This window comes from Salvelinus alpinus, chromosome 8 (assembly GCF_045679555.1).
Source record: "Salvelinus alpinus chromosome 8, SLU_Salpinus.1, whole genome shotgun sequence".
Taxonomy (NCBI): domain Eukaryota; kingdom Metazoa; phylum Chordata; class Actinopteri; order Salmoniformes; family Salmonidae; genus Salvelinus; species Salvelinus alpinus.
In genome coordinates this window covers 77,502,649-77,515,007 of record NC_092093.1, presented here as the reverse complement: position 1 = coordinate 77,515,007, position 12,359 = coordinate 77,502,649, and the positions used below count along the sequence as shown (strand labels likewise).

At 45.7% G+C, this 12,359-nt stretch overlaps 1 protein-coding gene across 1 annotated transcript in view; it reads left to right on the top strand.

Moving 5' to 3' along the window:
* The window catches only part of odad2 (outer dynein arm docking complex subunit 2), a 77,805-nt gene that overhangs the window by 25,643 nt on the left and 39,803 nt on the right, over positions 1-12,359 (top strand). The window contains exons 11-15 of the mRNA XM_071415150.1: positions 6,605-6,751; positions 7,176-7,385; positions 8,412-8,645; positions 8,851-8,961; positions 9,112-9,266. Coding sequence (XP_071271251.1) covers positions 6,605-6,751; positions 7,176-7,385; positions 8,412-8,645; positions 8,851-8,961; positions 9,112-9,266 — 857 coding nt within the window. The remainder of the gene's footprint in view (positions 1-6,604; positions 6,752-7,175; positions 7,386-8,411; positions 8,646-8,850; positions 8,962-9,111; positions 9,267-12,359) is intronic.

Sequence of the window (12,359 nt, the reverse complement as noted above, 5' to 3'; positions counted from 1 at the left end):
AGATTACAGTATATTTTGTTTTATGTCCTGAGGAAAAGTAAGCGATGCAATCTTTTTATAATAAACAATAGAATTATTATGTATATTCATTTCCAAGTAAAATGTAAGATATTGCAAAGAGCAAGGTGATGTAGGTAGGTGTCATGATTTACTTAAGTGTCTAGTGAGCTCCCTCCGTCCATCCACGACGATGACACTTTGTTTAACCCTGGTTGAGATTGTCCACCCTCTGCTGGTCAGTAGCAGAACTACAGACCCCATAAGTTCTCCTGCCATACAAAAGAGCCAGGGTCAGTCTCTACACTCACATTAACTTAATTTCTACAAGTGAAGCATTATTTCCAATGAATTAGGTGTTTCAGAGCTTTGAACAGAGTTTTCAGCTCTCTTAACATGTTATAAAGACTTTTTCAGAAATAGTTTCTTAATTAACTACCAGGCAAAAAAATGATGGTTGATAGTAAGCCTCGGACTAAAAGGGAAAATATAAATACAACACACATCAGTTTGAACCATTATTTCGGAAACCCATAGAAATTAAGTGGGCTACTTTTGCACCAGACAAAGTAATTTTCACTATGAATGTCTGTACCTATTTCCATACTTTTTAAATTAAACAACTTTTTAGTGACAGAAAATACCACAAAACGTTTGGACGCCTGACAAAACTGTATTATTTCACTAGCCGCTACAAGACAGCAGGGCCAGTCATATGCTCAAATTTTATTTTATACATGATCCTATGTCCAATATGAAGTTAGAGAGAACCACCAATCATTCTTTCCCTATTCCTTACCCATAATGGACTTGGCAGTAGATGGCTACATTTTTCTTCATCTGTACCCTACATGGCTAGTCTGCTTCAGAAACGACAGAATAGTATAAACCACATGAATCCTCCGGGATGTGGCCTCAGCCAAGCTGCTTGATTCTTTCTTACACCGACTGAGGTCGAGGAGCGCAGACAGTAGGAGCGCAGGCAGTAGGAACACAGGCAGTAGGAACACAGGCAGTAGGAACACAGGCAGTAGGAACACAGGCAGTAGGAACACAGGCAGAAGGATCACAGGCAGTAGAAACACAGGCAGTAGGATCACAGGCAGTAGGAACACAGGCAGAAGGATCACAGGCAGTAGAAACACAGGCAGAAGGATCACAGGCAGTAGGAACACAGGCAGTAGGAACACAGGCAGTAGGAACACAGGCAGTAGGAACACAGTCAGTAGGAACACAGGCAGTAGGAACACAGGCAGTAGGAACACAGGCAGTAGAAACACAGGCAGTAGGAACACAGACAGTGGCTCCACCCCACATGTCATAGATCCAGCTCTGTGGCACCCACACACACACACACACACACACACACACACACAGGTTATTACCTTGATGTTTGCAATTAGTTGTATCAAGCAGTGAAGGTTTCAGACATTTCTGGTGGTGAGGAGGTCTGAACATTGGGGGAGACAAAAGCACACTTTTTATTTTAATAGGTGATATCAGGTTAACATCTTTAATTAAATTCTATCCCTGATAGTTTTATAATTGGTTGTAAAACAGTTTTTTAGTCCCATAATGGTATTTGATTAGTAGATACATCTTTTATACAATGGTCTCTATAATTTACCTGAGGAATGACCATTGAGTTGTTGATTAATGATGATCATCCAGCACGGCGTGTCTGGTGTGAATTCCAGAGCGACCTTCCCATGGCTTACTTAGTGCCTGTTGCACTTGCTCAGTTTTTAATGTATGTGTCTTAATTAACGGACTATAAAAAATGCTTGTTTTATAAACTCAGCTAAAAAATAGATGTCCCTTTTTCAGGACCCTGTCTTTCAAAGATAATTCGTAAAAATCCAAATAACTTCACAGATCTTCATTGTAAAGGGTTTAAACACTGTTTCCCTTGCTGGTTCAATGAACCATAAACAATTAATGAACATGCACCTGTGGATCGGTCGTTAAGACACTAACAGTTTACAGACGGTAGGCAATTAAGGTCACAGTTCTGAAAAACCAGTACACTAAGGAGGCCTTTCTACTGACTCTGAAAAACACCAAAAGAAAGATGCCCAGGATCCCTACTCATCTGCAGCCAGGGAAATAAATTGCAATTGTCCGTACTGTGAGACGCCTAAGACAGCGCTACAGGGAAACAGGGCGGACAGCTGATCGTCCTCACAGTGGCAGACCACGTGTAACAACACCTGCACAGGATCGGTACATCCGAACATCACACCTGCGGGACATGTACAGGATGGCAACAACAACTGCCCGAGTTACACCAGGAATGCACAATCGCTCCATCAGTGCTCAGACTGTCTGCAATAGGCTGAGAGAGGCTGGACTAAGGGCTTGTAGGCCTGTTATAAGGCAGGCCCTCACCAGACATCACTGGCAACAACGTCGCCTATGGGCACAAACCCACCGTCGCTGGACCAGACAGGACTGGCAAAAAGTGCTCTTCACTGACGAGTCGCGGTTTTGTCTCACCAGGGGTGATGGTCGGATTTGCGTTTATCGTCGAAGGAATGAGCGTTACACTGAGGCCTGTACTCTGGAGCTGTCATGCCCTGATCTGTTTCACCTGTCCTTGTGATTGTCTCCACCCCCTTCAGGTGTCGCTGATTTTCCCCAGTGTATTTATCCCTGTGTTTCCTGTCTGTCTGTGCCAGTTCGTCTTGTTTATTTTTCCAAGTCAACCAGTGTTTTTCCCGTTCTCCTGCTTTTTGCTATTCTCCTTTTTCTAGTCCTCCCGGTTTTGACCCTTGCCTGTTCTGGACTCTGTACTCGCCTGCCTGACCATTCTGCCTGCCTTGACCACGAGCGTATCTGCCACTCTGTACCTCCTGGACTCTGATCTGGTTTTGACCTTTTGCCTTGACCACGACCATTCTCTTGCCTACTCCTTTTGGATTAATAAACATTGTAAGACTTCAACCATCTGCCTCCTGTGTCTGCATCTGGGTCTCACCTTGTGTCATGATAGGAGCGGGATCGATTTGGAGGTGGAGGGTCCCTCATGGTCTGGGGCAGTGTGTCACATCATCGGACTGAGCTTGTTGTCATTGCAGGCAATCTCAACGCTGTGCGTTACAGGGAAGACATCCTCCTCCCTCATGTGGTACCCTTGACCCTCCAGCATGACAATGCCACCAGCCATACTGCTCATTTTGTGCGTGATTTCCTGGAATGTCAGTGTTCTACTATGGCCAGCGAAGAGCCCGGATCTCAATCCCATTGAGCACGTCTGGGACCTGTTGGATCGGAGGGTGAGGGCTAATGCCATTCCCCACAGAAATGTCCAGGAACTTGCAGGTGCCTTGGTGGAAGAGTGGAACAACATCTCACAGCAATAAATGTGAGATCTGGTGCAGTCCACGAGGAGGAGATGCACTGCAGTACTTAATGCAGCTGTTGGCCACACCAGATACTGACTGTTACTTTCAATTTTGACTCCACCTTTGTTCAGGGACACATTATTCAATTTCTGTTAGTCACATGTCTGTGGAACTTGTTCAGTTTATGTCTCAGTTGTGGAATCTTGTTATGTTCTTACAAATATTTACACATGTTAAGTTTGCTGAAAATAAACGCAGTTGACAGTGAGAGAACCTTTTTTTTTTGCTGCGTTCATATTGGTAATTGACTGCATTCACCAGATCATGAGAGTATATACTGTATTTATGAATACTGAATTCCCTTCATTCTTTCCCTACTTTGTAATGTGAAATATTTAAAGATATTTTCCCTCTGGATATAATTTATGAGGACATTTAGTCATCTCTATCCTTATTGCCAAATCCCGCTGGTAGTGAAATGTATTGAGCAGTGAGTCCCTCCCCAGTTTTGGAGCAGACGTGTTCACCTGGGTTTAAACTACTATAAACAAAACACATAGCAGCCTAACCTCTGCAGTCTTCCCTGTTATCCCCCCCTATTGTGACAAGTGTAAATCTATGAAGTATTGTTTATTTTCTGTGGCGAATCACAAATGCCCCGAAGTCACATAAATACTGTCGAAAAATGTCCTCATCATGTTATGTAAACCCTAGTCATTGGTTATGTTTACAGTTTATTCATGTGTCTTTCATAAGCTGTAGTCTTTAGATGCAGACAGGTTGCTTTCCAAATAGTACCCTGTTCTCTTTATAGTGGACTACTTTTGACCAGGGCCCATAGGGTAGTGTACTGTATAGGGAATAGTGTGCCATTTAACAGACAGTTGTTGAGTTGTATTCTGTCTGCCCCCTCTGCCTGCACATCTGCCCCTATCATGCTAGCTGGATGGGAGTCAGAGACATCCATCTTAACAGATTGTCAGATGTTGTCAATGTTTTAAAGAATGTCTACAATACTTCTAGACCAAAGCTAACAAAACTGGAAGCATATGATATTTTCTCTCTGGTATCAGTTCTAAACATAGCGTTTTGTTTTTACAAGGTATGATCCTAGCCCCACTGAATCCTTTGAAGAGTGAGAAGGGGCGGTGGAGACTATATAAGCAGTAGATCCACTGCTGTTAATAGACAAAAGGTTCACGTTTAGGCCAACGTCATAATATGGGGAACACATGTGTCCATTATCCCGCTCACAACAGTGTTTCAGGCTACCTCTTTTTGGGAACTCCTTCATATCACGGTTCACCCAGATACAGTGATTTAACTGTACTCCCTTAACATGAACTGCGTAGAACATACTGTTATCCATAGTCGTTTTTTCCCCTTTAAATAGCTCTTCTATCTCACGTTAGTACGTTCATTACATAAGAGATTTGAGTCTCCTCTGCGTGGGTAGAGTAATCTGTCTGGGATGGTCCTGAGTCGGAGATGTTTGTGAAGTGTGCAACTAATAAAGCAGCTTGCAGTAGTGCCCTAAGAACTCACTGATCTCCACGCCTATCTGTGGTTCATTTAAAAGAAGAACAGAAAGAAAAAAAATGAAACAACAAGATTTGGATTGTTCACTTGCCAGGAGATTTTGACTTTAGGATGCCATGTCACATTTCAAAGTCGTGTAACACATCCAGCTTACTGCTGTATTTTCTACCTACTGCGAGGAACTGTTGTTTCAATCTGGAATTAGAGGGTTTTGTTCTGTCTAAACTATACTGAACAAAAATATAAACGCGACATGCAACAATTTCAATGATTTTACTGAGTTACAGTTCATATAAGGAAATCAGTCAATTGAAATCAATTCATTATGCCCTGATCTATGGATTTCACATGACTGGGCAGGGGCGCAGCCGTAGGCCCACCCAGCCAATCAGAATGAGTTTTTCACCACAAAAGGGCTTTATTACAGACAGCAATACTCCTCAGCTGTCCGGGTGGCTGGTCTCAGATGATCCCGCAGGTCAAGAAGCCGGATGTGGAGGTCCTGGGCTAGCGTGGTTACACGTGGTCTGTGGTTGCGAGGCTTCTCTAAAACAACGTTGGATGCGGCTTATAATAGAGAAATGAAAATTAAATTCTCTGGCAACAGCTCTGGTGGACATTCCTACAAGTCACCATGGCAATTGCACACCCTCTCAAAACTTGAGACATCTGTGGCATTGTGTGACAAAACATTTCAGAGTGGCCTTTTATTGTCCCCAGCACAAGGTGCAACTGTGTAATGAGCATGCTGTTTAATCAGCTTATTGATATGCCACACCTGTCAGGTGGATGGATTATATTGGCAAAGGAGAAATGCTCACTAACAAGGATGTAAACAAATGTGTACGCAACATTTTGGAGAAATAAGCTTTTTGTGTGTATGGAACATTTCTGTGATCAGCTAATGAAACATCTGATCAACGCTTTACATGTTGCGTTTGTATTTTATTCAGTATATTTCACATCAACAGAAGGTACACTGCAGGAAGAAGACACAATACAGACTAAGTATCTGAGAATTGCAATTGTTGTATCTACCTTCCGCCAACTTCGTTCTTTATGCATGTAATGCCACACTCAATCTCAACTAAATTGTTTGGTTATGTTTCCAACACTGTCAACCCAATCACCTATCATTATATAGGTCAGTGAATGACCCCAGTCACCTGTTTTACATCTTTACATTGTTTTGCACACGTTGCACTTAAGAAGCAATAATTCCAAATTGGCTCAATATCCTCTCCCTATATATTGAGGCACTTGAAGTGAAATCAAAGAAGATATGTTTTTTTTTTACTCCCAACCCACTTGTTTGCTTAGTAGTAGTTACTAAGTAGCTAATTGGGTAGAAACGAGCTTTGAGTTATTTTGTGTGTGTATAGAAACTGTCATAACAGAGTCTTTTGAAATGCTTACTCATTATTATGTTCAATCAACATTTCAATGCACATTTTTCTCTTTTTTCTTTAACTTAGGTCATTGTCTATGGTTTCTGGCCACAGGCATCTTAGTAGTCCGAGTCAGTGCCATTCCATATCAAATCATTTCTCTCCACCGGTGTTAACTGTCACAAAATAACCCCAGCAGGCATGGTTAAAGAGAGATATCAGTAGAGGGAAGGAGGGGAGACACTGTGTCCTCGTTTTTCTAAATGTCTCTTTAATTATTTTCTCTGCCGTTTTATTCATTTATTCGTTGCTGCTGTGTTTTCATTCTTATTTCAGGGAGGCAACCAGACGGCCACTGTGATTGCTCTGTGCTCCATGAGGGACTTTAATTTAGCCCAGGAGACGTGCCAACTGGCCATCCGGGATGTAGGTGGCCTTGAAGTCCTCATTAACTTGCTGGATACAGAAGAAATCAAATGCAAAGTGAGTAGCCCTCCCAGTCCCTGCTCCCTGCCAAGCGGACTTGGATGCCCTTGGGGGGGAACAGAGTTGCCCCTGTGCTGTGTGTGCCAGCCTAGTGTTTCAGATACCCAGAGTACTGACGGGAGGTACTTTAAAGACACAGGGTAGCAATTTGACTCCTATAGACCTAATGAGATGTGTGGGCGCTTTTTATACAGCATGCCTTTATATTGAGACTGTTTAGAAACTGCTGTCTATTTTTAGGGGTCACATTTTGGGGGTTTACCTAATCCTCTTTATTTGTGCTCTTGGTGACGGATGTTTAGCCCATGTTGTTGACATTGGCTTTGCAGTTTTTCTTCATACAAGCCAACGTTTTTTTACCCGCTAAGGAGATTTAGCGAGATGTACTTTGTGGACTTAACCGTCTTCGTGCATGGTTTAGATTGGCTCTCTGAAGATTCTGAAGGAGATCAGCCGTAACTCTCAGATCCGCCGGGCCATCGCTGACCTGGGGGGCCTGCAGACCATGGTGAAGATCTTGGACTCCCCAGACAAGGACCTAAAATACCTGGCCGCAGAGACCATCGCCAACGTGGCCAAGTTCAGACGGGCCAGGAGGACAGTCAGACAGCACGGAGGGATCAAGAGACTGGTGAGTCTAGTGGGAAGATATATACTGCACTGTACTGTAGCACAGCAGCGCATAGCCTTGCACAAGGGAACATAATGCTAATGTTATTTAGACAGACGCTTTGATCCAAAACATTGACAGTGACACATAAATATATGGGAATGGAACCCGTGCGGGAAATGAACCCACAGCCCTGCTGATGTTCCCAGCAGCACGCTCTAACTGACCCACTACAGAGCCAATTTGGAGTCACATGCTATAGCAAAGCAGAAACTTAGACAATATAGTCAAATCATGGCTCCCCTCTACAGAACACAGCCCAGCACAGCAACACACAGCTCTTCACAGCATTGGCTCTTCTAAGTACCTCCAGTTTCCATACACTGGGTTCCCTGATACATGCCACCCTCACCCACCTTTCCCCTAGTTTTATGTTACAAAACATCAAAGTCATTGGGGGGGAAACGGATAGAATGTCCTTTGACATCCTTGGATCTGAGTTGATGTTTATTGACAGAGCGACCTGTGATTAAAGCCTGTGGGCCTTGTATATTTATCCTCAAGCACCAAATCGGATGTGCTCATTGCAGTCATTGCAGTGGAGAGATTAATTTCACGCTAAACTTCAGACTGAGACCACCTTTGAACTGCATAACATGTGTAATAGCTTTGCCTGCTCTGTCTTAGTGGCCGTGCAGGAACTATGGCTTTAACACAGCCCTGACACACAGACCGACGGTCATAAAGGGTCACTCTGGGATTTCAAAACTGTAACATCAACACGCCGACCTGCTATTTTTCCACATTCTGAATCTCTGTTTTTTTATTCTGTCAGCCCACATAGTAATATGATTTAATTATGCACCTAATCATGGCCAACAACTTTGCTAATCCCATTTAATACATTGCTTCAATGGAAACCACAGCTATCATTACAGCATTTCCTGTGGTTTTCACATTCACTCTCGCAATGTCTGATAGATATTTTATTTGATGCACACTGGATCGTTGAGTGTGTGTTCTCTCTGTGTGTGTGTGTGTTCCCAGGTGGAGTTACTAGACTGCGTGCCTGACTCGGCGGCCCTGACAGAGGAGCAGGAGAAGGACGTGGAGGTGGCTCGCTGCGGGGCCCTGGCCCTCTGGAGCTGCAGTAAGAGCACCAGGAACAAAGAGGCCATTCGCAAGGCCGGGGGCATCCCTCTGCTGGCTCGCCTGCTCAAGTCTCCCCACGAGAACATGCTGATCCCTGTCGTGGGAACCCTGCAGGAGTGTGCCTCCGAGGTGAGGGGCTCACTATGAGCCGCTGGCCAAAAGAAGTGCTCTATATAGGGAATAGGGTGCCATTTGGGGTATACCTATGGTTTAGTGGGCAGCATGTGTAGCAGATTAAGGTATGGAGTGCCACCCTGAAGAGGACCACCTAGTGATTCATCATTGCAAACCAAAACACTGTCATTGACTGTTTTCCCTGAACGTTCATTTCCAGAGAAGTTACAGGATTGCCATCCAGACGGAGGGTATGATCGAGGACTTGGTGAAAAACCTCAACTGTGACAACCACGAGCTACAGATGCACTGCGCCAGTGCCATCTTCAAGGTAACCATGGTTATGACTCATGTTAAGAATGTTTTCAGTCCGTCATAAACAAACAAGAATAAATTGAGGCTGGGAATGTGGACAATGCATAAGCATTAGGGCAAGAAGCATCCCAAAATATGTCTAGCTATGTTTGTCTGTCTGTCTCAGTGTGCAGAAGACAAGCGTACCCGTGACCTGGTGCGTCAGTGCGAGGGCCTGCAGCCCCTGGTGACTCTGCTGAGCCAGGCAGACAACAAACAGCTCCTGGCTGCCACCACCGGGGCCATCTGGAAGTGCTCCATCAGCATGGAGAATGTGGCTAAGTAACGTTACCCCTCCCTCTCCCTCCATTCAGGCATCCCTCCCTCCTTCTCTCCTTCCCATTATTATTAACCCTCATTATCACTACAGCCCCACTCAGACTGGAGCCTGACCAGCACCACAGGTGAACTGTGTGTTGCTGGTCGTGATCCGATATTTACTGTAGTGGGGGGGGTGAGGGGGCGGAGTACTTTAGAGTGGGTCATGTCTTATGTCATTGGTAGGTTGGTGTAATTACTATAAAATTAGCCTGGCCCTGACTTTGACAAATTACCCACACAGAGGTACATTTTTGTTTTGACTGATGTCCACTTAGCATGTATAGGCAGCCATAGGTGCTCGTAATACTCAGATAATATGTTTGCAAACTTAGTGTCATGAGTCTGATGGGAATTTAGAGAGCTAACTTTAAAGTACGGGGAGATGGGTCTACAGTACGTTCCAATGGAAATCCTAGTGATAGCGGTTGGGATGAGGGTCGATATGCTGCAATCACGTGGCATTTTTACGAGACCTCTCATGTGTTCATATGTGAGTCTCACTTTTTCCACTCCCAAAAGTTGTCACGTCTCGTCCTTCGTCTCGTCTGGCCGAAGTGATTATTTGGACAAAATGTTAAGTTTTGCAGATACACAGATTCTATTAGCGTTGATCTTTTATGTGACTGTTAGCAGGAGGAATGTGAGCTTTTCTACTGTTAACAAAAGATGAAGTAAAGAGTTGGTTTTATAGACACCCTTTGGTGTCTAAAGCAGCTCTCCTCCCATTAGTAATGAACATGGGCAAGCGGACTGAGAGAAAGCTGCCTCGAAAATGACTCCTCCATAATGTTGGAAATGTAAGCTGACAGACTCTTAAATCATTTGTCATGTTACTGCATACCCACATTTATTTCATTGTCATTTAGTTCCCCTCAACAGTCACACTTTCTGGAATCTTTCCTGGCTGGCTTTATTTTGCATGGGAGGATTTTTTTAATCAGTAATTTTCCCTCAAAAATTAATAATGCCTGAAAATCGTGCCCTGGCAGCTCTCAATGGTTGCTAAAGGTACTCCCATGACTTGTTTTGTTGTTGCTGTATTTCTTTTATTTGTCAGAGTGACTCAGGGGACAATGCAAGCCATATGCATTAATTTATACCATGGTAACCTCTTAATAAATTCAAGGCTGTCACAATGGCGTGTATAAGTGGCAGAGGAAGTCAGGCGCAGGAGAGTCAAATAGAGTGTAGAATGGAGTACTTTAATTAAAGTCCCAGTAATCTGCTCAATAACACTCACGGAAAAAATATAAAACAAATCTGGGTACGAAGACCCGTCGCACACCTATACACAATCAACACAACACTTGACAACGAACAATCTCTGACAAACACATGAAGGGAAACAGAGGGTTAAATACACAACAGGTAATGAATGGGATTGACAACAGGTGTGTGGGAAGACAAGACAAAACCAATGGAAAATGAAAAATGGATCGATGATGGCTAGAAGACCGGTGAAGTCGACCGCCGAACACCGCCCGGACAAGGAGAGGCAACGACTTCGGCAGAAGTCGTGACATTACCCCCCCCCTGACGCGCGGCTCCAGCAGCGCGTCGACACCGGCCTCGGGGACGACCCGGAGGGCGAGGTGCAGGGCGATCCGGATGGAGGCGGTGGAATTCTTTTAACATGGAAGGATCTAAAACGTCCTCCACCGGAACCCAGCATCTCTCCTCCGGCCCGTACCCCTCCCAGTCCACGAGGTACTGAAGGCCCCTCGCCCGACGTCTCGAATCCAAAATGGATCGAATAGCGTACGCCGGGACCCCCTCGATGTCTAGAGGAGGCGGAGGAACTTCACGCACTTCAGCCTCCTGGAGCGGGCCAGCCACCACCGGCCTGAGGAGAGACACATGGAACGAGGGGTTAATACGGTAATTAGTGGGCAGTTGTAATCTATAACATACCTCGTTCACTCTCCTCAGGACTTTAAACGGCCCCACAAACCGCGGACACAGCTTCCGGCAGAGCAGGCGGAGGGGCAGGTTTCGGGTCGAGAGCCAGACCCTGTCCCCTGGTGCGAACACCGGGGCCTCACTGCGGCGACGGTCTGCGCCAATTTTCTGGCGCCTTATGGCACGCTGAAGGTGGACGTGGGCTGCCTCCCAAGTTTCCTCAGCGTGCCGAAACCAATTGTCCACCGCAGGAGCTTCGGTCTGACTCTGATGCCAAGGAGCCAGAACCGGCTGATACCCTAATACACATTGAAAAGGGGTAAGGTTAGTGGAGGAGTGACGTAGCGAGTTCTGGGCTATCTCTGCCCAGGGCACGAACTTCGCCCACTCCCCTGGCCGGTCCTGGCAATAGGACCGCAGAAACCTGCCCACATCCTGGTTAACTCTCTCCACCTGCCCATTACTCTCGGGGTGAAAACCTGAGGTAAGACTAACCGAGATCCCCAGACGTTCCATGAACGCCTTCCAGACCCTTGACGTGAACTGGGGACCCCGATCAGACACTATATCCTCAGGCACCCCATAATGCCGGAAAACATGTGTAAACAGAGCCTCCGCAGTTTGTAAGGCCGTAGGGAGACCGGGCAAAGGGAGAAGACGACAGGACTTAGAGAACCGATCCACAACGACCAGGATCGTGGTGTAACCCTGTGAAGGTGGAAGATCAGTCACAAAATCCACTGACAGGTGCGACCACGGCCGTTGAGGAACGGGTAAAGGTAAAAGCTTACCTCTAGGCAGGTGTCTAGGAGCCTTGCACTGGGCGCACACCGAACAGGAGGAAACATAAATCCTCACGTCCTTAGCTAAAGTGGGCCACCAGTACCTCCCATCAAGACAGCGCATCGTCCGACCTATCCCAGGATGACCAGAGGAGGGTGATGTGTGAGCCCAATAGATCAATCGGTCGCGGACAGCAGACGGAACGTACAGACGACCAGCTGGACACTCAGGAGGAGAGGGCTCTGCACGTGACGCCCGCTCAATGTCCGCGTCCAGCTCCCACACTACTGGCGCCACCAAACACGACTCTGGGAGTATGGGAGTGGGATCCATGGGTCGCTCCTCTGTGTCATACAGCCGAGACAATGCGTC